This window comes from Cololabis saira, chromosome 19 (assembly GCF_033807715.1).
Source record: "Cololabis saira isolate AMF1-May2022 chromosome 19, fColSai1.1, whole genome shotgun sequence".
Lineage (NCBI taxonomy): Eukaryota > Metazoa > Chordata > Actinopteri > Beloniformes > Belonidae > Cololabis > Cololabis saira.
Window position 1 is genome coordinate 36,989,261 of NC_084605.1, and position 26,854 is coordinate 37,016,114.

The 26,854-nt window shown below is 42.9% G+C and overlaps 1 protein-coding gene across 2 annotated transcripts; it reads right to left on the reverse strand.

The window, feature by feature from the left end:
- On the reverse strand, window positions 1-26,556 carry LOC133419304 (alpha-tectorin-like). Of its 2 annotated transcripts, XM_061708392.1 has the most exons (33): window positions 26,533-26,556; window positions 26,367-26,414; window positions 26,219-26,242; window positions 25,220-25,335; window positions 24,764-25,042; window positions 24,480-24,575; window positions 24,232-24,397; window positions 18,916-19,028; window positions 17,936-18,214; window positions 17,642-17,737; window positions 17,394-17,559; window positions 13,980-14,095; window positions 13,233-13,511; window positions 12,940-13,035; window positions 12,692-12,857; window positions 11,465-11,865; window positions 10,801-11,377; window positions 10,129-10,712; window positions 8,347-8,899; window positions 7,636-8,234; window positions 7,249-7,403; window positions 6,717-7,117; window positions 6,103-6,299; window positions 4,988-5,389; window positions 4,625-4,908; window positions 4,274-4,548; window positions 4,029-4,148; window positions 1,707-1,891; window positions 1,464-1,624; window positions 980-1,231; window positions 691-853; window positions 517-616; window positions 1-425 (listed from the first exon to the last, which is right to left on the reverse strand). In XM_061708392.1, the coding sequence occupies exons 2-33, from the start codon at window positions 26,410-26,412 to the stop codon at window positions 331-333; spliced, it is 7,542 nt and encodes a 2,513-aa protein (XP_061564376.1). In that variant the 5' UTR covers window positions 26,413-26,414; window positions 26,533-26,556; the 3' UTR covers window positions 1-330. The 2 variants fall into 2 exon arrangements, with proteins under 2 accessions (XP_061564376.1, XP_061564377.1); XM_061708393.1 differs by lacking the exons at window positions 12,940-13,035; window positions 13,233-13,511; window positions 13,980-14,095; ... (3 more) ...; window positions 18,916-19,028; window positions 24,232-24,397.
- Between the last annotated feature and the right edge of the window lie 298 nt (window positions 26,557-26,854).

A 26,854-nucleotide genomic window follows, 5' to 3' on the forward strand; every position in this document is an offset into this window, starting at 1 on the left:
TTTCAAGGGTTGAAAACAAATTTTATTTATTTTTTTGTTTTTAAATTGCTGGGGAGAAAATAAACAAGGAAAAAGGTGAACCCAAAAGTAATGAACCAAAAGGAGATGGAGATCCCGGCCAAAACCCAACCTCCTGATTGCTAACTGACTGCCAGCCTGTGGACGAGGGAACCAAGAGGAAGGAGAGGGGGAGAAGACAGCAGCATTAACACACACCTAGGTGTGGAGCAACCCATACCTGGCCACACATAACGCCCAAAGTGAAAGCCCTCAAAACATCAAAAACTAGATAAATGTTGAAAGAATCTGAACTTCAATTCCTCTTCCGTCTTACTGGACGAGAATTTTGGCAGTAAGAAAGATCACAGTCAGGACGATGATGGAAGTCAGCTGGCGTGAAGCGCCGCTACTCTGGACTCCGGCATCTGTAGAAGGAGAAACATGGATGGAGTGAGTCACCCAAGCTGTATTTCATCTACAATACTACAGAGTCATGAAAACAGGGGAGAGATTCACCAGAGGGATCGGTCTGTGAGATAAGTGGCCCAACTGAGATGCCTGAAGAGTCATGATGTGATACATCCCTCTTGTGTCTGTGGTGACCCGGCTTGCAGTGCTGCAGGAAAACAACATTAGGCTTCTGCTGGTCCATCACTTCATTATACTGTACACATAGCAGCTAGTACTTACAGCTGTGCAGTCGTCAGTTTCTCTCGTAAGAGTCAAATGGACGTCACAATGAATGTAAATGGATGAATAGTTCTTAAAGTTGAACATATTGAAGGAGAAATGGGCCTCGGTGGAGTTGCCATTCTGTAACAGCTGTACTGTACGATCTTCTGGATTAGGACACCTGTTACATGGTGACAGTGACAAAAGTTAGAATGTGAGCAGGCAAACAGTAGAGAGGTAACAAGGGTGAACTTGGGATGAAGGTTGGATGGAGCTAATGAGTAGAGAAGAGATTTTTTTTTCTTACTCTGCAATAATGAGATCCCAGCGGACATGGAAGTTTGGATCGTTGACTGGCGTGGCCCAGCATGAGTCGAGAAGGGTGGAGAGTTGCCGTCCATCCACTCCATCTGTTCGCACTGCCACGTAAATCCTATCATCCACTTTTACTGCTATGTTGCTGTTACTTTGGTAAGGTGTAAGGAAGCTTGAGTCCGTGAAGGGGATCATTCTCATATGATATACACCATTGCCAACTGGAAGCTTCTTCTTCAATAGACTGTGAAACAAAAACAAATAAAAAAATTGAAATTATATGTTAACCCCTCCTCTCATTTTTGTGTGGCAGATACATTGACTTTCTCAGACCAAGTCTTGTTGAGAATATTACACATTCATCTTTGATCTGCAAGTTCCGGGCTGTTACAACGGTATACTTTGTAGTGAAGAGTCAGAATAAGGACTGAGGTAAGTTGCAAAAGAATTTAAGCATGCAGAGATCATATTTTCACCTCTCCACAGGGCTGATTGCCACATCCATAGACAAGGCCTGGCTCAGAATGTATTCACAGCGGAAAAGGAGTTGGATGCTTCTCTGACGACTGATTACGCCTCCATAATGGTCCACGTCACCCTTGATGGTGTTCTCATAGATGAAATGGGTTCCATTGCTCTAAAGTTTTGTACAAAATGGTATAAGTTTATGATGGTAGCATCGGGTCTCCAATAACATTATGCAAGTCTATAAAATGTACCGTGAGAACCGTCCCACACAGGTTTTCATCGTTGTCAAAGTGGAACACCACTCGTCCGTCCTGAATGGTCCCTTTGCAGGAGTCGTCTCGGAGATGAAGGACATCGGATTGAAAGCCTGCTTCAAACAGCTGGCAGCGAGAGAGGGACATGTTGCCTGCACTGCTCTCACAAGAGATGGATGAGTCTGTTTAACAGTGAAAAACATATTTTTGAAGGTTAGAGATACTTAGTGAAGTCTGCAGGTTTATAAAACAGCGGTGGTGCTGACAATGTATGGAGTATCAATACGCCACAAAGATACTTCATGCAGTTGACAATGGCCGGGGCTTCTTTCAAACCTTCTTAAGGAGCCTGTGAAAGAAAAACGCGTTTCCCAGAGTCACTCTTAGCTTAAGAAGCTCTTTCATTAAGAAGGAAATGAAAGATGCTGCTGACCCAGTCTTTACAACCGTCTTAGTGAACAAAGACTCACAGATCCAGGCGGGTCAGGCAAATCAATATCACACCAAGCAATGAGATATCAAAACAATGCACACCGCACTAATTTTGATCTATTTTATACTTTATATTTATATTGTTTAGCATTCATTGGTGACAGCAAAGGGGAAAAAAAAAGAAAAATAAGGAATAACAAGTGTGTTCCTGTATATGCTTTATGCATTACGCACAAATAAAACGATCATCATGACTATCCTATCATTTATCACACGTGTGAGATGGCTGCTATACAGCATATTCTCGCTGCAAATCAACCGCGTCGCCGTGCGCGAAGCAGAACTGTTTATATCAGTGTTTCTCAATTCTGGTCCTCGTGGGCCCCTGTCCTGCATGTTTTAGATGTTTCCCTGCACCAACACACCTGATTCTAATTAATGGTCCTCATTAGCTTGTCACCAAGGTCTGCACAACTCTGTTTATGACACAGGTACTTGTATCACGGTGTGTTGAAGCTGGGTAGCATCTAAAACATGCAGGACAGTGGCCCACGAGGACCAGGATTGAGAAACACTGGTTTATATGAAAGCATTCGTGCGTCAGCACTTCAATCCCCTGGACGTGCTGTCGGACTGGGCTATCCAGATGAGGTACCGGCTTCCATCACGTCAGTGTCTCCACATATCCGGAGGGCAACCCGGTGCAATTTCGCCCTGAGCCCGGAGGTCCAGTTACTGGCTGCACTGCGTTTGTATGCAGTGGGGAGCTTCCTGGAGGTGGTGGGGGAACGCACCGGACTGAGCAAGGCATCGGTGTCACGGAGTGTGGCAGCCGTGACACCGATCCTCCTGCGCCATGCCCGAGCGCACATCAAGATGCCACGACAAGGGAGGAGATCCGCCAGGTCCACCAAGGATTCCACGCCATGGCTGGGATCCCCCGGGTGATTGGTGTAGTGGATGGCACCTTGATCCCCATCCTCAATCCGTCCTTGGTGGACCCGTGCTGGATTGGGAGGAAGCACTTTTCTGCCATCAACACGCAGGTGGTGGTGGACCACGAGGGCCTGATAACGGACATCGTTGCCAGGTGGCCGGGGGGCACCCATGACAGCTACGTGTTTGGGAATTACTGCATTGAGGAGCAGCACTGCGGTCTCCACACACCCGCTGTGTGTCTCCAAACATCCGCAAATACAACGTTGATGAATGCAAGATTCTGCTTAATAGTGAAAAAGGTCAAGCAGCTAAATAAACTTCAGAATATTTTTTTGAGGTGAAGGATACTGTTTTACTAGTCAGGAGGATACAACGTGGTCCAATATGCTGAATGATCGTTAAGTTAATTTGTCCTTTCGTCCATCTTTCACATTTAAAAAAAAACGATACATTTCCTCATTATTCTCTTACCAAGACTACTTCTTATTTAGTTGCAGTCTTGTTTTCATCATGAAAAAGGGTCATTAAAGTATATTTATCATCTTAGTTTTTCCATTATAACACACATAACGGACATGCAGCAGGGAATGAGTGCGTTAGGTAGCAGTGCTGTGTCTGAAAATGCGCTGATAGAGATCGGTGATCGATTTGCCTGGCATCGATTGATTTGGTTTCAGAACCGCGGTTGTGGACAGCTCCTCTAAAGAGCGATCTTAAGAGCGGTCCTAGGAACGGTCCTAAGAACGGTGTTAAGAAGTCATCTGGGAAACACCCGTATCTTAGGGCCCCTTCTTAGTTGAACCCTTCTTAAGAGCCTTCTTAAATCCTTAAGAAGGGTCGGATCTGGGAAACCTGGCCAATGTCATAATTCTCTAACAGTGTCTACAACCAGCAACATCATGTCAGCTCACCAATGACACGGTAGGGTGTTAGGAGGCTGTCTCTCACCATAGCTTTCACTGTTGTGCTGATTCTGGTGTCCATCACAGAAGCAGCCGTACACACCATCTTTCTGCCCACACCACTCATCCTCTGTGCAGTCCAGCTGTTCACAGGGGTCTGACTCCGCTAGAGAAAAAAAATTACACGATGATAGACGCAGTGACATAAAACGAAGGCATGAAGTCCCAAGAAAAGATAAAAATGGCAAGTAACAACCTCTGAAAAATCTTATTTAACCGGTGGAAACATACCACACTGTAAAGCAGGGCGCCACTCGGGGATGTTGAACCCCAAAGCAGAGCAGGTGCTCTCGTAGGCCGAGACAGCAGAGCAAAGCATCCCATTAGCTTGAGTGTAGAGACAGAGATCATAGACACAGGAAGTGAAAAATGGCTGAGGGTCAGAGTCTGGGTGACAATCACTGAATGGACCACTGGTGTTGGTGATGACGCTGCAGAGTTCAGAGTATTCTTCTAAACAGGGACAGTCATTCAGTCCATCGATATCTTCATCTGTGGATCCACACCTGGAAAAGACAGAGCACGCTGCTATTAGTGTGGCAGAGTTACAGTTAAACTGCTGAGCTCATCATAACAGCTCACCCTGTTTGGCTTGTGGAGGACTTCCAGCCGTGACCAAATTCATTGTCATTTAGTGCTAGTGTGCCATTTGGTAACACTTTGTCATCTGTGGCATCACTGTTGAAGTTCCCACACATCCCGGTGACTCTGTTCTGATGGTGTTGGTCCATTCTGACCAGTAAAGTACTTTGGCCATCAAACTGGACACTGAAGTCACCTGCATCAAGCACTATGTTGCTGCCCCGCCTGAGCACCTGAGCTAAAGTCCCTGCGGCGGTGGGAAGAGACACCTCAGCTCCATTTACCTGGGAGGAGGAGATCTCAGATGGTTAAACAAGAAGTCAGAACACATGGAAAGCTGTTCATCTTGAAAGGAGCGTTTACCTTCACTCTTTTGTTGGGTCCAAGCTGGACATGTACACTCTCTGGCTGGTTTGAGAGGTAAATATCCACCGCAGACACAAACGACACACGGTTGTTGCCACGGTGATTATTGGTGGCCACTACCGTAAACTGGGGTTCATTGCTGCTGTGGCTTACGCTCTCAGTAATGACGTAAGAGCATGTGCCCTGGAAATGTGCCAGGGCTCCATCGAAGGTGATGTAGTGAGGGTCTCCCCACACGGTGCAAGTGGACATGGCATTGTTCAGGTGACATCCCAGCTGGCCATCTCTGATGGTGCATTGCTGTGCAGGACCGCACGATGCAGCTGAGCAGCGCAGGTCATTGGGAGCATGACATTCACATTTCTGCGAGCAACCCTCTGTCCAGAAGGACTCACCATGCTGCAGCACAGAAGATGAAGAGTTACTCTGAGGCTCGGTTACTGTAAAGGATTAGTTCATTTCCTCTCTGGATTTGAGTTAGACCCAGAGGCATAGAAGGTTGGGTGAAACTTAGTTTTCATTATGCATTCAAATAATAGTCTTCCTGTTTTCACATGCCAAATTTAACATCAGAATGTGCAGAAGTAGTAACTGCAGGGCAGCAGCAGAGGGACTATAGAGCTGTTGAGCTACAGAAAGAAGCAGAATGCTCCCTCCGTTCATTAACCAGACCCACATCTAGAAAGATGTACGTACAAAAAAAAATGTAGCTGCAAAACACATTTAAATTTCCTAATGGTACATCTAGATTTCTAAGCTATCCATTCATACCTGAAAAGAAGAAAGCAGCTTCTGTACATGTTTCATTCATTAATTCCCCCTTTCTGAGCATTTTTTTTATGTAAAACAAATAGATGCTGCTGAGGGGAAAAAAGGAATTAAAAAAGTTAATATTTGCTGTTATTGTATTCTACTTTCTTTTTTAAACAAATGTTCCACTTATTGCCGGTTATACAGTAGCCGCACTGCTTAGAACAAGATTTGTTTATTCCCTGTTACCAAGTAGTCACATATTTATCCTCTTTTCCGATAAAAAAGGGATTGCTACAACTTTGTTCAATAATTTCATAAATTAATCCCAGGGGGGAAAAAATTACTTAAAAGTGGCTTACATTATAGTAGAAGCCATCATGTTGGCAGCCACAGCTCTCCACTGGGACACACGTCTTCCCGCTCCTGACCAAGCCCTTATCACAGAAACATCCCTCTGAGCAAACATGCACACAGGTGGCATCAGTGCTGCTGGCACAGGTGTGGTCGCAGGCCGTTCCGCACAGCTCATAATGACTGTTTTCTGGACAGTCAATTGCTTCATACAGAAAAATACACAATGTCAGTTGTCAATAGTTGCAATATTTAATAAAAACTTTGAGAAAACACTTTTTATCCCTATAACGCCTGATGTATCATATTTGATAACTTAATTTCTGAGACCTTTGTATCATCCTCGTAATCTAAAAAGGAAATAAAGATTCATACAAACCAAAAAATTATAAAAATAAAACAACTTAATAAATTATACATAAAATGTACCTAATGTATTCACACTGATAAGGAAAATAACTATTTAGAAATTGTTTTAATACAAAATTTTAAGTGTTTCTGGTTCCAATATATAATTTACATTTCAAATAAGAATATGTGGGAATTTTTTTCGTGTTATGTAATATATCAGGCTTTAAAAGGTTAAACTGATTATATAACATCACAGTGACTGTTTACTCACTGCAGGTGGTTTTCTGTCTCCAAGGGTAGACTCGGACATTTGCAGACTGACAGGCACTGACGTATGCTTCAATGGCCCTACAAAGAAGATCGTGGCCCCCATTTCCCGACACGCAAACATCAAACACGCAGTCATTGAAATATGGTGCTGGATCCACTTCCTCATGGCAGAAGCTCAAAGGCCCGTCGGATGCCTGAATCACCTCACACTGAGCTCTGGCAGGGCCATCATTGTTGCACTGTGGGCAGGAGGATCCACAACCATCACTGCAGGAGGAGTTACCTGGAACCTTCCAGGCTGCCCCAAAATCATCTGGATCAGTGACTATTGATCCATTTGGGATGAGGAATTCATCACTTTGGTTCTCATTGAAGTTCCCGCAGAGTCCACACAGTTTTCCTCTGTTGGTAATATCATAATTGAAATTATTCATAAGCAACTAATAGGAAACTCATTTCTGAAGTGCTAACATTTTCGTGAAACACTTGATCATCAAAATACTTCAATATGAGGTGTAGCGAACAGCAGATACCTGTAATTTGTAGGTACAGAGATAGACACTGTGCTTCGTCCGTTATACGTAACACTCAAACCAAAATCTGCTGTGACAAATGTTTGGGTTCCACTGGCGAAAATAGATAGATTTCCATTCAACAGAATAGGGAGATTTCTTGTTATTCCATTTACCTGTGGAATAACAAAAATAAAAGAATGTATTATTTTTTACATGTATTCGTTTTGCGTCTATATTCTTTTATCACAAGAATATGTGAGAAATGGACGTGGAAGTATGATGACATATTCCTGTAGAAACATAATTTTAGAAACTTAAGAAATGTACAGTGTGACATTTAACTCAGCAGCTAAAACACTTTTTACTGATATATTCAGAAATTCTTCCTTAAATGGCTTGACTCACCTTTACCATACCCGGGAGGTTTCTAGACATATGCACTTGGTAGCCCAACACATCAACAAAGACTTCAGCTGTGACAGAAACTTGCAACCCATTCCACGGTTCATTCTTAGCTTCCACAGAAAAATTTTGGACTTCATCAAGGGCATTACAAACCGCTGCCAAAACATAGCGACAGGTTCCCTGGAAGTTGTAGGCCTGGCCATCAAAAGTAACGTAGTGAGGATCTCCGGAGGCCGAGCAGGTGCCATGAGGGTTGGGATGGCATCCAAACTTACCCTCCACCACACGGCACGACTCCTGAGGACCACAGGAGTCCGGGACACAATGGACTGCAGCAGTCATACCATTACAGGTGCACAAGCTCTGACACTCTTCATCATCCCAGAACTGTTCCCCACTTTGCCGATAGCGTCCTTGGTGGTAGCATCCACAAGATGTTGGTGGTACACACTGGTCTCCATTGAGGACAAAGCCGTCATCACACTGGCACCCATCCTGACACGGAGTGTCACAGGTGAAGGGGGAGGAGAGGCTCGGGCAGGCAGAAGGACAAGTGGTCCCACAGAGTTCATAATGACTGTTTGAAGGACAGGCTAGCTCTACAATGAAACACATTGATAAATAAAACATAACAGGTTAATTCAAGCAGAAATTGTCACATGATTGGAATCTATATCTAAAATGTATCCAATATGGAGATAAGCTGCTTACCACAGCCAGTTGAATCCCTCCACGGTCCCAAGGAAACACCCTTCTCTTGACACATTAGCGCATAATCGCGAAGAACCTCACACAGTGTTGATGCAGGATCTTTAGAGCCCCTGAGGATATCCGAACACACATCCACCTGCTCCTGTGGGTCCACCACACCGAAACAAGATGTAAATGGTCCATCTTGTGAGCTGAGAATGCCACAGAACTCATTAGAATTGAAATTGACTGATGGGTTATCGTTCACACTTTCCGCACAGTGAGCAACGAGGGAACCATCTCGCCAACTGTCCCCAAACTCCTGAGAACTGTTGACCAGAGCGCCATTGGGTGTAAGGAAGTCATCTTTCGGGTAACCATTGTAGTTTCCACAGAGTCCACCAAGTGAGCTGTCGTAGACAGCAGGTGCAGTGACACGCACAAAGTGAGGCCAGACTGTCTGCACAGTTACACCAAAGGCTGTGTGAAGGATGACACTGAAAACACTGCTTTGGTAAATGCTGATACGGGTGGACCCAGAGCTGTAGGGTAGGCTGACCAGCTCACCATCAACCTGCGGGGCATTTAAACAGGTGATGTTAATTTTCCCGGGTAATAGGAATTTCCGTGTTGAAAACCAAAATGATAAAATGTTATTTAAAAAGGAAAGACCCCGATATGGACATTGTTTTCTCCAAAACTGGGTCAATCTCAGTCGACCTCCATGTTTGTCTTTTTTTCGTACCAGATCAGGTATAAGACTATCAAGGAACAATTTAAGGGGATGGTCTGAGGGCAGGATCCTCTGATTGGTGACTAGTAAAGCCAATGGCCGGTTGTCATCACCTTTGCTACCCAGCACCTAGTGCTGTGTTGACTTCTGAGCGATAAATAACATAGCATAGTCATTTGACATGTTTTTTTGTGCTCGTAACTGTACAGACCACTGCGACTGGCCGAGGGTTGGCCTATAGGGGTTCAAGGACAAACCTTAGTGAAGCAGGGGGCAGGTTGTGCTCAGAGAGAATAGAGAGTAATATTAAAAAGCATTATAGGTTAAAATCAACTAAGGCAGCCAAACTAAAAAAGCTAATGGAAATAATCAGGTTGTGGTCCAGACGGTTTCCAGTCTGTTCATTTACAGCATGGCCCAATACAGCACAAAGAAAAAGAGGTTTCAAAGGCACTTTTTAGAAAACCAATGGATTATCACCATAGACTGAAAAATTACTGGACAGACATTCTATGATGTCACAAGTACGTTTTCTCAAGAGTGTCTTTGAAGCCTCTTTTTGTTCACAATAAGCAACACAACATTGAAAATAAGTGGAACAAACAGGCCCGGGCAGCCAAACAGAACATGTCCACCTAATATCAATCAAAATTAGCCATGGCTACCAGCTGCTTCAGGAGATTTCGAGCAGAATATCCAGTTTCAGATGTTGTTGCGATGGCAAACCTAGAAATGACTGCTGCTGCTGTCAGCCGACATTGGTTTAGCACAAACTGCTAATTGCTTCACTAGGCTTAGTAGTATGACAATGCTAATGAGGATGTGATAGTGGGCCAACTGAGCCAACTGTCAATCAAAAGGCTACAATTCACATTTTAAATAAATGTATTAGTTCAAATAGATGCATATATTTATATAAATCACACAAAAATAAATTATGCTATCTAACTTTTGAGGCCAAAACCCTTTTTTGAACTAGGCTGTAAATATGTTTATATGTGACAGAAAATACTGCCACTGCGCTTAAAGACATTTATCTTATTTACTTAATACAGACTTCAACAATTTACCTTAATTATGCTGCTTTTTGCCATCTCAATGGAGACTTGTGTCCCCTCTGCCTCAAACTTCAGGACGCGTGCAAAACCCTCTTGCCCTCTGGGGACTTTCTCTGCAGTCACCATAAAGTGCGGGTGATCTGCCAATTCCATCACTTTGGTAAGGGTCAGTCGACAAGCCCCAGGATATTGGTATTTCACTCCATCAAATGTTTGATATGACCCAGGGCCTCTAATCAAGCATGTAGCATAGTTGTTGGGTCTGCATCCTCTTTCTCCATCCACTACTAGGCATGATTCATGTGGGCCGCAACCATGTGAATTGCATGTCATGGAGCCATAACTGCAGCTACATTGCCTCCCACAGTCCTCATCTAGTATGACTGTCTCCCCAGAGCTACAGTAGCGACCCTCAAAGCTGCAGCCACACTCATCATTAGGGACACAGACACCACCACTGAGGATGTAGCCTTCATTACAGACACAGCTCTCCAGATCAGGGAGCGGACAGTTGTAGGCAGAATTCGGGTTGACACAGGTGGGTGGACATCCTGAGGCTTGGGACTCAAAGTGGCTGTTAGCTGGGCAGGGGATTTCTGCAAAAAAGAAAACATTATTCTGTAAATTTCAGCAAATTGAAAAGTGTTTTATTTCAGATATATTTTGAGCCACTGACAGACGTACCACAGAAGCCAGGTCTCCTCCAGCTTGGTAGTTGGACACCATTTTGCTGACACTCAGTTGTGTACACATTTAAGGCTTGGCAGAGAATGGGCTGGTACCCTCCACCAGCACACAGATCAAAAATACAACTTTCCATAAATTTTTGAGGGGGAAGCTGTTGGTGACCTGCAGCAAAGGGTCCAGAACTGTTCCGCAGGATACCACAGTGGGCATCATCGCTGTATAATGCTGTTTCATCTGCAGAACAGGCAGCACAGTCCAGACCTGCACACTGGGCCTCACAACCAGGTTCATCATCACCAGCTGCTTTCCAGCTGTTGGTAAAATCCAGATCAGAGCTCACAACCTCTCCCTCACGGGTTCTGAGATCATCATCAGGGTTATCGTCGAAGTCTCCACAGAGGCCGCATGTTGCATTCTGGTAAGAGTAGGGCAGGCTGATCCGGACATAATGGTTTGCGTCGTATGATACCATCAGGCCAAAGTCAGTGCTGACAGTCACAGTAAAACCTGACTCATAAACATGGACTGTGTTGTTATTGAGGAAGAATGGAGTGGATGAAAAGATTCCATTAACCTGGAATCACACCAGCAGGTTAGTTAACTAAGCAAAAAACATACTTGATAAACTTTAAAATATTTACCCATATTCAAATTCACTGACCTTAGCTTTACCAGGATGTCCTTTGACAAGCTCAATGGTTTCATCATAGACATACACCTTCACCTGTCGCGTCCAAGAAAAATCTGTGCTGCCTCGGTGTTCGTTCTTACCCTCTACTCTAAAATAGGGCAGGTCATTCTTACACTGTTCTGAAAGAACGTAAGTGCAGGTGCCCTGAAAGCGAAACACTGCATTATCGAAGGTGTAGTAATGTGGATCACCACTGATGGTGCAGATGCGTCTCGACACTGTGTTGCAGGAGAAATAAAAGGAAGTTTCCTGGCATATTTGGGAAAAGGAGCAGGGCTCGTTGGAACACTGCAGGCCTGATGAGGTGCAGGTGCACTTCTCTGCACACTTGTTGTCACTCCAGAAGGAATACCCCAGCTGCACAGGTTGCCCTTAAACAAAATCAAAACATAAGCTTAGTCTAAGGCACAGATTTAATGCGCTAACTAGTCATTGTGCACAGTAACATGGCTTTAAACTTTTCATGGTTGTCCTGGGAGATTTAACATGACTCTTTGTGTGGGGGAAGTAGCATGTAATTTATCAAAATTAAACATTTCGATTAAATGTCCTCTGCATTAGCCAGCTATGAGGTTATAATAGCTATGTTCAAATGCTGAAATATGCAGGGTAAAAACATGTCAAATTAAGTTTCGGTTGAGCCTATTGGACCGATGAAGGAATTTGCAAGGACAACTGCAAGGAATTTTAATGCCATATTGGCCTCAGCCCAGAAGTTGGATGGTTGGCGACTTTTTAATTTGAGCCAGAAAAGTGGATGTTGCCCTTTGGATGGCTTGGTTTTTAGGTGGGCCCCAACATGACTTTATATGCAACCAAAGGTACACAAAATTATTGTGGACATGGGATTCACTTGAATTGCTGAATTTACTTGTGTAAATAATAAAATGCTATATTGATTTTGATGTTTAAGGTGTTCTCTGAGCATTTTTTCCCCAAAGATTATTCAAAGGAATAATGATGTCATTCAACACGATTTATTGTTAGTGTAATGACAATTTGAAGCAGTCTACTCCAGTGTTTCCAAGGGTGAATTCTGCTATCTTTGCTGTGAACAACTTTAAACTTGGGTTGGATATAATTTCTCAGGTTGTTTATCTTCTTCTTATCTTTTTTCCAGCTGTAAGCCAGACATAATTTTTGATATTGAATGCATACTTACCAACAAAACTCGTTAAAGACAAGCCTGAGACTTACCATTGAAAGTGCAGCCTTTTGGACCATGGTCAGTCTGAAAGGCCCAACGACCAGGTACGTTGACGTTGCTGGTGCGGGGGAAAACAGAGTCATCGCCTGTTGCAGCATTAGAGAATGATCCGGGAATAGAGAAATGGTGCGCGGAGTCTGTTGTATCATAGCCAGCCTGCAAATTCAAACATTTCCAGATGTAGTCATTCACAGTCACAACAAATAGTTGCCCATAAATCAACTGTAAAGGTTCTGACCTGTACATCATGAGAACTCTTGGCAATTATGTCGTAGTTCATAAGCACAAATGAGGCCTGGCCTCCAGAGATTAACACCGCCTGGAAAGTTGTCCTCTGAAAAAGATCAGATCATTATCATGTGCACTGTTCGAATTTTTTTCTTTTTATCCAAACAATAATTTACATCTATTCAGATTGAATTCACATTTTCAATTCTGTCTTTTGAATGAGCATTTTCATGTCTTTCAATCACAGACTGTCATATTTCAAGAAGTACTTTTTGTGGGCAAGACAAGCTCATGTTGACTTACTGTTCCTGTAGTTGGGTAGTAGGCCACCTCATACCATGTTGCCACAAAGACCCAAGTGGCACTGAACTTGATGTCTGGGAAGTAGGAATTAATGTCCTGTGTAGCCTGCTGGAGAACGCTGCCACTGGTGTATTGGTTGTAGAATATATGACCACTTTCACTGTTGTCCAAATCTGTCCACAATGGAGCAATAATGTCTGCCGCTGCATATCGTGGGAACGGTTCAGGTAAGTATATTGAGTTTGAGCGGTCAAATGTTAGGAGTCCATTGTGATTAACCTGGAAATAAACAAGCAGGTGGAAACATTACTGTCACTTATGGCAATTTCTATGTACGCTCACCAGACACTTTTTAAGAGCAGTCCTAATAAAGTAGCTGGTGAGTGAGCTGGTGACTCACATATGTATGTATGTGAGTGTATACGTATTAGACAATGCTACAAAAAATGTGGCCAAACAGCTGCTATTTAAATTTAGCATAGAACAAGCAATACCATACAGCTATTTGTTAAAGTATCAAAACATATTTGCATAAATGCATCAATAAAACGACAATCCTTCTTTATGTTGGGGCAAGATTTTACATATTAGTCTTCTCATATCACCCACGCAGGTATACAACACACACAGGCCCTCTGAGAATCACCATCCCTTTTCAATCTTTCCCCTGTCAGCGAGGTAATCATTTATTAACATTTACTCTTCAATTCACTTTATTGCGATTCTGCCTGCGTTAATGTTACATACATAAGTGTCATTGTACGTCCGTCCAAAATAGACGAAAGGTCTTTCCAGGGAAATCTTTGGTGAACTTCCATCATCTGTTCGGTGGCTTGTGGTCCCATGTATCGGATAAAGAGGTCCTGAGGAAACAACATTAACACACATATTGGTCTCAAATAGGACTTTGCAATAGTTAGTGCTCAGCAAACCTGTACCATACAGTCAGGTCCAATAGTATTGTATTTGGGCAAAATACAGAGTTTTTATGGTATTGACTTTATAACCTCAATGGATTTGAACTTGCTATATTGATCTTGATGTTTACGGTGTTGTCTGAGCAATCTCTTTCCAAGATTGTTCAAAGGAATATGATGTAATTCAACACGATTTATTGTTAGTGTAATGAAAATTTGAAGTATTTCTTTTTTATTTTATTTATTTATTAATTTCTTTCTTCCCTTGTCTGCATATATACAGTATTAATGGTTAATACCAAGTTTGGCAAAACTTAAAGCATATACAGTATATGCATTTTAATCTCCTTTTTTTTTTTCTTAAACACTATGTAAGAGGGATGGGGGGTGGGGGTGGGGTGGGGTGGGGGTTGCAAATCTGAAATGGGGACACCGGCCTTTAGAATCTGCAAGAGAGAAAACAAACGAACAGAAACAGGAACAAGCAGAGACACAAACAGCAACCATTTCAGGTCTCTATAACGGAATCAAGACTACGCTACTGTGATTGTCTGTCCCCCAAAACTGTGGGGTGAGTATGTAAGTGAGTGAGCAGGTGTGTATGTCTGTGTAACTGTGTGTGTGCAAAGTGAAAACAAGCACCTGGGAGACCAGAAGCCGACAAGGAATAAACCCAGACCACCAGCTGCCCACGGAGGGCCAGAAGAGGGCGGGAGGAAATCCCCGGCCAGCAAGCCCCGTCCCCTCCCAGCAGGCGACAGAGGGAAGGCGTGACCCCATGACCACGGGAGGAGGCAGCCAGGAAACCTACGGTGATGGACCAGGACCCAGCCGAGCACCAACCACCTGACATAGGCCGATCACGTGGCCAAGAGGTCCACACCCTCCAGGCCCACAAGCCCCACCTGGCGAGAGGCCAGCCTGCCTGGAGAGACAGGGCCAGCTCGACAGTCGACGCAGGCGGACCAGCACCCGCCCGAAAGCGGGTCAATCGATCGATCGATCAATCAATCAATCAATCAATCGATCGATCGATCGATCGATCGATCAATCAATCAATCAATCAATCAATCAATCAATCAATCAATCAATCAATCAATCAATCAATCAATCAATCAATCAATCAATCAATCAATCAATCAATCAATCAATCAATCAATCAATCAATCAATCAATCAATCAATCAATCAATCAATCAATCAATCAATCAATCAATCAATCAATCAATCCATCCATCCATCCATCCATCCATCCATCCATCCATCCATCCATCCATCCATCCATCCATCCATCCATCCATCCATCCATCCATCCATCCATTTTCTATACCCGCCTTATCCGTGCAGGGTTACGGGGGTCCGCCAGAGCCCGTCCCAGCCAACTACAGCAAAAGGCAGGGGCGCACCCCGGACAGGTCGCCAGTCCCCTGCAGGACCCACACAGATACCAACATACACTCACTAACAAAGACATGGACAATCATTCTCTCACCACTCCCATCTCCCCCTGGAGGCCTGGCACAGCCCAGCAGCCCCCCTCCAGGCAGCACGGCGGGCCCATACCCGGGTCCGGCCATCAGTCCCTCCCATGGTCCCCCTGCCCCAGGCCGAATGCGGAAAACATGGGTGGAGGAAGACCTCCTCCTGTCCCTGGTGATGAGTGTGTGTTGGTGTGACTAATGCAGTTAAAACAGGGAGGGGGAGGTCAGGCCACCATGTGGCTGTGCCAGTAGTGCCCCCCCCCCCTCCAAATACCCTACTGTATGTGCAAGAATATATCTGACTAATGAAACACCAAAATGGGAGGTTTAGTTTATTTAATCAATTTATTCATTATCCTGAAATGAAGATTCAACTCTCATCAACTATAAAATCAGCATTAATTCACAAAGATTTGAATGCACAGATATTCAGACTGTGTCACTTTAGCCTCACCAGCTGCTTTTGTGCCCTTTGTGTTTAGTTGTTTTACCCTTGTGTTTATATTAAAGCAGAACAAAAGTTTACCTTCATTAACATTAAAATATCAAATTCATTTTGGAGGAATATTCCTCCAAGGAGGTCAGGAATATGACTTCCTTGTTGAGTGTACATCTGTTGAGTGTAGAGGTGTCTAAGATGTTATTAAAAACTGAGGAGCAGGCAGTCCCGGGTTATGCCACCCCCCGGACCCCTAACCCCTCAGACCTAAGTGAATGTGTGTGTGAGTCATGTAGAGGAGCAGGAAGCCAGGAGGCAGGGCCAGTGGTACTGACCCTGATAGGCACCCACGTTCTCCATAGGCCACCCCAGGCCGGGGGGCCCCGGTCCACCGGACCCGGCCAGTACCCTGCCGCACCCCCAGGACTAGGCCCCCGCCGCTGTCAGAGCCCCCAGTGTGGAGCGGGAGATGGTACAACAGTCCTCCATTCACACCCACGACAAATAACATATAAACCTGAGAATGAGTCCCCCAGCTGCTGCGCCCATCCGAGTGCCCCCCCGCCGGGGGAGACCCCCTCCTCCCCCAACGATGACAGCGATGCCTCTCCAGCGCAGGCAGCCACCCCCCAACCAGGCAGAGGCCAGCCCCCCGATGCGGATGCTCCAGGCCCACACCGGAATGGTCCAGAGAACAGCTCAATGCAAGTGGCTGCCACCCAGGCCCTTCCCAACCACCCCACCCGCCGCCACGAGGTAACACCCCCCTAAAGACCACCAAATTCCCCACCAGGTCAGGAACAGAGCTCCACCGTGACGACCCCCACACCCCCCACTCCCCGCCCCCAAGAAGCCCATATCCCAGCACCCCAAGTCAACCCCAAATTCCAAGAGTTACAGGATCTCCACCCACCCGACCCCACTAGGTGATGAAGCCCATAAACCGGGACCAGAGAGAATGCAGTTCTGCCCAATGATGTCTAGTGGAAGCAGACATTATCTCGTTACCGATATGATCTACCAAAAGATTCCTAAATTGATTAATACATAGATTAGACTTTTATTTCCAGTTCGTTAGAATGGTTTTCTAAGGCAGTGAGAACCAAGTGAGCCAAGAAATTTGAAGTAGTTTAATCCAGTGATTCCACGGGTGAATTCTGCTCTTTGCTGTGAAAAACTTTCAACTTGGGTTGGATATCATTTCCTCAGGTTGTTTTATCTCCATTTATGTGCTTTTTATGCAGCTATAAGCCCCGGTGACATCACTTTTCATTATGAATGCATACTTACCAACAGAACTCATTAAAGAACAGCCTGAGACTTACCATTGAAAGTGTAGCTTGTTGAATCATAATCGACCCGAAAGGCCCAACGACCAGGTACGTCGACATTGCTGCTGTTGCGGATAACAGAGTCATCGCCTGTTGTAGCATTAGTGAATGATCCGGGGATAGAGAAATAGTACTTGGAGTTTATTGTATCATAGCCAGCCTGCAAATTCAAACATTACCAGATGCAGTCATTCACAGCCACAACAAATAGTTGTCCATAAATCAACTGTAAAGGTTCTGACCTGTACATCATGAGAACTCTTGGCAATTATGTCGTAGTTCATAAGCACAAATGAGGATTGGCCACCAGAGATTAACACCGCCTGGAAAGTTGTCCTCTGGAAAAGATCAGTTTATTATCATGTGCACTGTTTCAAAAAAAAATGTTTTTATCCTACCAATAATTTATATCTATTCAGATTAAATGCACATGTTCAATTCTGTCTTTTGAATGAGCATTTTCATGTCTTTCAATCACAGACTGTCATATTTCAAGAAGTACTTTTTGTGGGCAAGACAAGCTCATGTTGACTTACTGTTCCTGTAGTTGGGTAGTAGGCCACCTCATACCATGTTGCCACAAAGACCCAAGTGGCACTGAACTTGATGTCTGGGAAGTAGGAATTAATGTCCTGTGTAGCCTGCTGGAGAACACTGCCACTGGTGTATTGGTTGTAATATATATGACCAGTTTCACTGTTGTCCAAATCTGTCCACAATGGAGCAATAATGTCTGATTTTGGATTGTGTGGGAAACTTTCAGGTAAGTATTCTGACATTGAGTCGTCAAATGTTAGGAATCCATTGTGATTAACCTGGAAATAAATAAGCAGGTGGAAACATTACTTTCACTTATGGCAATTTCTATGTACGCTCACCAGACACTTTTTAAGAGCAGTCCTAATAAAGTAGCTGGTGAGTGAGCTGGTGACTCACATATGTATGTATGTGAGTGTATACGTATTAGACAATGCTACAAAAAATGTGGCCAAACAGCTGCTATTTAAATTTAGCATAGAACAAGCAATACCATACAGCTATTTGTTAAAGTATCAAAACATATTTGCATAAATGCATCAATAATACGACAATCCTTCTTTATGTTGTGGCAAGATTTTACATATTAGTCTTCTCATATCACCCACGCAGGTATACAACACACACAGGCCCTCTGAGAATCACCATCCCTTTTCAATCTTTCCCCTGTCAGCGAGGTAATCATTTATTAACATTTACTCTTTAGTTCACTTTATTGTGAACTGACTACATCTAACGGATGTCATTATCAAGAACAGTGAAATTCAATTTAATTATTGTTGAGAAAGGCTAATGACTATGGGAGGGAAATTGTACTATTACAGCATCACTTACACGAAACACAATTTCAATTTTATATTTTGCAATGACCTTGGTGGAGGTTTTTTTAATCAGTGGAGGAAACTTAAATTTTATTCCAATGTTTTTATGGCCTTCCATTAAACATGTATGCGATTCTTTCTGCGTTAATGTTACATACATAAGTGTCATTGTACGTCCGTCCAAAATAGATGAAAGGTCTTTCCAGGGAAATCCTTGAACTTCCATCATCTGTTCGAGGGCCTGTGGTCCCATGTATCGGATAAAGAGGTCCTGAAGAAACAACATTAACACACATATTGGTCTCAAATAGGACTTTGCAATAGTTTACGGACGGTGTTGTCTAAGCAATCTCTTTCCAAGATTGTTCAAAGGAATATGATGTAATTCAACACAATTTATTGTTAGTGCAATGAAAATTTGAAGCAGTTTTTATAATGTATTTATTTTTTTATTTTTTTCTTCCCTTGTCTGCATATATATTAATATTTAATACCAAGTTTGGTAAAACTTAAAGCATATACAGTGGGGCAAAACAGTATTTAGTAAGACACCAGTTGTGCAAGTTCTCCCACTTAAAAAGATGAGAGAGGCCTGTAATTTTCATCACCATTTATCACCATCATCCATCCATTTTCTATACCCGCCTTATCCGTGCAGGGTCACGGGGCTCCGCCGGAGCCCGTCCCAGCCAACTACAGCTAAAGGCAGGGGCGCACCCCGGACAGGTCGCCAGTCCACCGCAGGACAACCACCCACACAGACACCAAAATACACTAACTAACAAAGACATGGACAAGCATTCTCTCACCACTCCCATCTCCCCCTGGAGGCCTGGCACAGCCCAGCAGCCCCCCTCCAGACCCTGGAGGGGGGCTGCTGGATGGAGTCCAGGCAGCACGGCGAGCCCATACCTGGGTCCGGCCATCAGTCCCTCCCATGGTCCCCCCGCCCCAGGCCGAATGCGGAAAACATGGGTGGAGGAAGACCTCCTCCTGTCCCTGGTGATGAGTGTGTGTTGGTGTGACTAATGTTATGGTTTTGATAGTTCCTGTTTTATTTTGAAGCCCGTGTCTGCACCTGTGTCTCGTTAACCCTTGTGTATATTGGTCTTGTTTTTCAAATCAAATCAAATCAAACTTTATTTATATAGCACTTTTCCTACAAATAATGAAACACAAAGTGCTTAACAGAAAAAAAAACAAGAAAAAACAAATAAACATAAAACTTATTAATTAATTTAGTTTATTTAATCAATTTATTCATTATCCTGAAATGAAGATTCAACTCATCAACTGTAAAATCAGCATTAATTCATAAAGATTTGAATGCACAGATATTCAGACTGTGTCACTTTAGCCTCACCAGCTGCTTTTGTTCCCTTTGTGTTTAGTTCAACCTGATCTCACAAAAATCCGTGAAATGCCCACGACCTCTCACCACTATTTTCCGTGGCACCAACACGGAAATGGTATAATTCCGTGTGAGCACCACGGATATTGTACTATGCAAAGTCAATGGGCTCCGTTGTCGTGATATATACACGGATTATTACATTATTATTATTATGTATATATTTTTCTTTATTATAGTGGCTAAGTTATGAGTTTTTGACGCGCAAGTTACTGTTTGTTACTGTCAGTTTGTAAAAGCATGTTTTTAACGCTGTTTTAACGGTGTTTTAATGGTGTTTTGATGATTTTTAACAGTATTTTGATGGCGAGTATTTAACCGTGTTTTCTAGTATTTAACGTAAATTCGAGTATTTAACCATGTTGTTTGCTGTCGCCATGACGACGGAGGTGGCGTAAGTGATGTGAAATTATTATTTTTAGCAAAAACCACAAGCGTTTCCTACTTCTAACCAATCATAAGTGGTGCATTAACCTAACCAGACCTTAACCAGAGCGTCGTCCAGCCACAAAATATAATTTTTAATTGCTTTTGAAACAGGAAGTGGAGACAGGCGATATGTAAATTCTTTGTTTTAACCATTCTCCCATTTCGTCACCACAGGGAATTCCCTGGGAATCCCCTCTACGTCATAGAGTGACGAGCGGAGATCCTGATCGCGTGACGAGGCCCCGACGTGGACGTGTTTTTTTTTTTTTTTTTTTTTATTTATAAACTTTATTTAACATTTCAATTTATGGATCGTGGATGTGTGGTGATTGATTACTGTTACGTGGAAGTAAACCGTTAAATATATTGTGCTTTTGAATGGTAAATATTAAAATAAACCGTACACAGGTACATTTACAACTTATATTGAATCACTGTGAATACATCAGTCAGTTACATGACGTTAAATAAACAATCCTAAATAAACAAACATATTTACAATTTCTTAACATACATCATCTCTATAAAATGTAGTTACTATTTCAGATGCACTACATAATAGATATATTCAATTGATACCGTATTTTCACGACCATTCGGCGCACTGTGTGAAAAGGTGCACCCTCATTTTTGTGTGTAATTTTTGGATTTAAAACACACATACGGCGCACCGACCCAAAAGGCGCAGTCTACAGACACGGAGCTGCACACACGCGTGCCACAAAACACACACGCGCGCCGCAAAACACACACAAGCACACAAGTATGCTTATTTAGAAATAGAGCGGGAGCAAAACTTAGTTTGATTGTATTTTATTTCAGTTTTTACATTAATCAAACCCTTCAAAGTCCTCATCCTCTGTTTCTGCATTAAAGAGCTCCGCTAATTCAGCTGCGCCAGTCCCAATTTCCTCGCTGTCAGAGTCACTTTCTGTGCCGTGCGGCCCCTCGGCAAAAGCCCGAACAACAGTCCCAGCAGACACGTTAGCCTACGCATGATGTGTGAAAAAAAACACCGGGTCGCCACACATAGACCTGCCTCAGCCACTCGATCATCATCCCTTCATCCAGCCAGCCCTTTTCACTCGCCTTTATAATGACTCCGGCTGGAAAAGTCTCTTCAGGCAAAGTCTTTCTTTTAAAAATCACCATTGGTGGCAGTTTCTGTCCATCAGCATGGCAGGCAAGCACAACGATAAATGACGACGCGTGGGTCCCGTCTATCCAACGCGCGGGTCCCGTCTCTCCCCGGCGCGGGTCCCGTCTCTCCCCGGCGCGGGTCCTGTCTCTCCCCGGCGCGGGTCCCGTCTATCCACCGCGCGGGTCCCGTCTCTCCCCGGCGTGGGTCCCGTCTATCCACCGCGCGGGTCCCGTCTCTCCCCGGCGCGGGTCCCGTCTCTCCACCGCACTGGTCCCGTCTCTCCACCGCGCTGGTCCCGTCTCTCCACCGCGCTGGTCCCGTCTCTCCACCGCGCTGGTTGGGGATGTGTCTGGGCTGGATGTGTTTGTCAGTGATTTCTTCCGCCAGCGCTACTGCTTTCAGTCTGAGGATGGTCTCATTCACGTCCGCAACTCACTGGGGCTTCACACGCCCCCTTCTCCCTTTACCGTTCTCATGGTGGCCGTCCGCCTTACATTACCGTAATACAGGTAATAGATACGGCGCACCGTTTCATTGGGCGCGCATCACATTTTTAAAAAGAAAAAAGAATTTTATGTGCGCCTTATGGTCGCGAAAATACGGTATATGTTTTTTAAAACGTTTTTATACGTTAGGGTTTACCAAAGCAATGTGACTACAAATATGGCACTGATTAGCATAAGGCTGTATAGCATGACTCTAGGGAAATGTAGTTCTTAGCAAATTTTTTTTTTTCACAGAAATGGAGGTTGTTAATACTAAAATAAGAGTGCACATAGCAGTTTAAGGGCATGATACACACATTTGTGTAAATATATATTAAATATATAATTGTTAAATGTGTGAAAATTATTTTAATTCTACATGGTCAGGATTATAGAATATTATAGGGTATTACATGGTTAAGGGGTAAAACATGGTTAAAATTAATTTAAATATCGCCTGTCTCCACTTCCTGGTTCAAAAGCAATTAAAAATGATATTTTGTGGCTGGACGACGCTCTGGTTAAGGTCTGGTTAGGTTATTGCACCACTTTTGATTGGTTAGAAGTAGGAAACGCTTGTGGTTTTTGCTAAAAATAATAATTTCACATCACTTACGCCACCTCCGTCGTCATGGCGACAGCAAACAACATGGTTAAATACTCGAATTTACGTTAAATACTAGAAAACACGGTTAGATACTCGTCGTCAAAATACTGTTAAAAATCATCAAAACACCATTAAAACACTGTTAAACAGCGTTAAAAACGTGCTTTTACAAACTGACAGTAACAAACAGTAACTTGCGTGTCAAAAACTCATAACTTAGCCACTATAATAAAGAATAATGTATACATAATAATAATAATGTAATAATCCGTGTATATATCACGACAACGGAGCCCATTGACTTCGCATAGTACAATATCCGTGGTACTCACACGGAATTATACCATTTCCCTGCTGGTGCCACGGAAAATAGTGGTGAGAGGTCGTGGGAATTTCACAGATTTTTGTGAGATCAGGTTGGTTTAGTTGTTTTACCCTTGTGTTTATATTAAAGCAGAACAAAAGTTTACCTTCATTAACATTAAAATATCAAATTCATTTTGGAGGAATATTCCTCCAAGGAGGTCAGGAATATGACTTCCTTGTTGAGTGTACATCTGTTGAGTGTAGAGGTGTCTAAGATGTTATTAAAAACTGAGGAGCAGGCAGTCCTGGGTTATGCCACGCCCCGGACCCCCAACCCCTCAGACCTAAGTGAATGTGTGTGTGAGTCATGTAGAGGAGCAGGAAGCCAGGAGGCAGGGCCAGTGGTACTGACCCTGATAGGCACCCATGTTCCCCATAGGCCACCCCAGGCCGGGGGGCCCCGGTCCGCCACCCAGGCCCTTGCCAACCACCCCACCCACCGCCACAAGGTAACACCCCCCTAAAGACCACCAAATTCCCCACCAGGTCAGGAACAGAGCTCCACCGTGACGACCCCCACACCCCCCACCTGCCCCCAAGGGCCACTAGAAGCCCGGATCCCAGCACCCCAAGTCAACCCCGAATTCCAAGAGTTACAGGATCTCCACCCACCCGACCCCACTAGGTGATGAAGCCCATAAACGGGGACCAGAGAGAATGCAGTTCTGCCCAATGATGTCTAGTGGAAGCAGACATTATCTCGTTACCGATATGATCTACCGAAAGATTCCTAAATTGATTAATACATAGATTAGACTTTTGTTTCCAGTTTGTTAGAATGGTTTTCTCTGCGATACATAAGGCAGTGAGAACCAAGTGAGCCAAGAAATTTGAAGTAGTTTAATCCAGTGATTCCACGGGTGAATTCTGCTCTTTGCTGTGAAAAACTTTCAACTTGGGTTGGATATCATTTCCTCAGGTTGTTTTATCTCCATTTATGTGCTTTTTATGCAGCTATAAGCCCCGGTGACATCACTTTTCATTATGAATGCATACTTACCAACAGAACTCATTAAAGAACAGCCTGAGACTTACCATTGAAAGTGTAGCTTTCTGAATCATAATTGACCCGAAAGGCCCAACGACCAGGTACGTCGACATTGCTGCTGTTGCGGATAACAGAGTCATCGCCTGTTGCATTATTAGTGAATGATCCGGGGATAGAGAAATAGTACTTGGAGTTTATTGTATCATAGCCAGCCTGCAAATTCAAACATTACCAGATGCAGTCATTCACAGCCACAACAAATAGTTGTCCATAAATCAACTGTAAAGGTTCTGACCTGTACATCATGAGAACTCTCGGCAATTATGTCGTAGTTCATAAGCACAAATGAGGACTGGCCTCCAGAGATTAACACCGCCTGGAAAGTTGTCCTCTGGAAAAGATCAGTTTATTATCATGTGCACTGTTTCAAAAAAAATGTTTTTATCCTAGCAATAATTTATCTATTCAGATTAAACGCACATTTTCAATTCTGTCTTTTGAATGAGCATTTTCATGTCTTTCAATCACAGACTGTCATATTTCATTTTTGTGGGCAAGACAAGCTCTTTGTTGACTTACTGTTCCTGTAGTTGGGTAGTAGGCCACCTCATGCCATGTTGCCACAAAGACCCAAGTGGCAGTGAACTTGATGTCTGGGAAGTAGGAATTAATGTCCTGTGTAGCCTGCTGGAGAACACTGCCACTGGTGTATTGGTTGTAATATATATGACCAGTTTTACTGTTGTCCAAATCTGTCCACAATGGAGCAATAATGTCTGATTTCGGATTGTGTGGGAACCTTTTAGGTAAGTATTCTGACATTGAGTCGTCAAATGTTAGGAATCCATTGTGATTAATCTGGAAATAAATAAGCAGGTGGAAACATTACTTTCACTTATGGCAATTTCTATGTACGCTCACCAGACACTTTTTAAGAGCAGTCCTAATAAAGTAGCTGGTGAGTGAGCTGGTGACTCACATATGTATGTATGTGAGTGTATACGTAGAGTTTCTGCCTGCGTTAATGTTACATACATAAGTGTCATTGTACATCCGTCCAAAATAGACGAAAGGTCTTTCCAGGGAAATCCTTGGTGAATTTCCTTCATTTGATCGAGAGTCTTCAGTCCCATCTATCGGATAAAGAGTTCCTGAAGAAACAACATTAACACACATATTAGTCTCAAATAGGACTTTGCAATAGTTAGTGCTCAGCAAACCTGTACCATACAGTCAGGTCCAATAGTATTGTATTTGGGCAAAATACTGAGTTTTTCTGGTATTGACTTTATAACCTCAATGAATTTGATAGAAAACAGTCAAGGTGTGATGAAAGTGTATAATTCCAGTCTTAATTTATCTAAAAGGTTTCACAAAAGTACGTCATATACTGTACCATTTAAGCATTAAATGTTTTCTAAGCAATGTATCTAAATTTTCAAAGAAAGAGAAACTTTTAAAAAAGGATTTGCTTTTCATTCAAAGCAAAATGAAAAGCTGTTTTTTAAAACATAATTTGTCAAACAAGGTGGAGGCATTCTTAGGTATACTATGTACGGCTTCCAGTGGAACAGGTTTAAAGGTGTTAATTTATAATACGACTGCTGACAGAAGTAGAAATATGAAATCGGAGGTGTTTACGGTTGTAATCACTGGTCGAATTCAGCTAAAAGTTACAAAACTCATATTGCGGCACCTCAGTACGGATGGCAAATGGCCCTAAAAATACTTCTAATACGGTTTTAGACATTTTGAATGAAAATGGAATATTCTTCAATGGCCAAGTCAATATCAGTATATAAATGATTACAAATAAAGATTATATATATTAGTCATATTATCATAAATGATAACACCAGTTTATAAAACATGTCACTATAAACTTGGAAAAAATGAAATCTAAATACTCATTTCAATGACATTAGCCACAGAAAACGGCTCCAAATTTTAATCCAGTCAAAGTACAAAATACATATTCACAAATGTTTAATTATTTTCATGACTAACAACGGAAAAGATTAAATCTCAACTGACCTAGATCGTTGTCAGCCGCTCCACCTATGAAGATAAACACATTACTGTATACAAATCTGAGAAAGTCAATAAAACGCTCACAAGCAAGTTAGTGAATTTGAAATGCGCCCGAGCAAATGGAAGAGAATAAAAAGGATAAAATACTTACTCATCACTGACAAAAGCAGCACAAGCAGTTGGATTTTACCTTCCATTTCTGAAATATCAGAAAATCTATCAGCCTAACACAATCGAAACAAAATGAAAAGCCCTTTCAGAGATTCATTTACACCTGGATGAATGAAATGAAAATGTTTTAAAAATAAACATATTACCTGCTTATGTGCCTCTGTTCACCTCTCATGGGGAAATGCAGAGCTGCACAGACACTTTATATAGTCATTATCGTGACACTGTATCGTGACACTTCCAGAACTTGTTTTTCCAGTTAGGTGGATTTTGTTGCGACCCCATTCCAATCATTCCACTCAGAGCCACCTGTTGTCATGTAATGATGCTGGCTGATATGACCTTGAATCAATATCACAATTGATTAATCACAATTATTACTAAATGTTTTAGTTTTGTTTGACTTTTTTGCCATGCTAATCTCTTTTACACATTTTTGTTGTAAATATGTTAAACTATTAATACTAA

Excerpts from the sequence above, each read along its gene's own strand:
- LOC133419304 (XM_061708392.1), bottom strand. The coding sequence starts at position 26,412 with ATGGAAGGTAAAATCCAACTGCTTGTGCTGCTTTTGTCAGTGATGA. Across the intron at positions 18,215-18,915 it reads GGACGTACAATGACACTTAT|GTTAATCACAATGGATTCCT; the intron begins GTATGTAACATT and ends ATTTATTTCCAG. Across the intron at positions 7,404-7,635 it reads ACCTCCCGGGTATGGTAAAG|GTAAATGGAATAACAAGAAA; the intron begins GTGAGTCAAGCC and ends GTTATTCCACAG.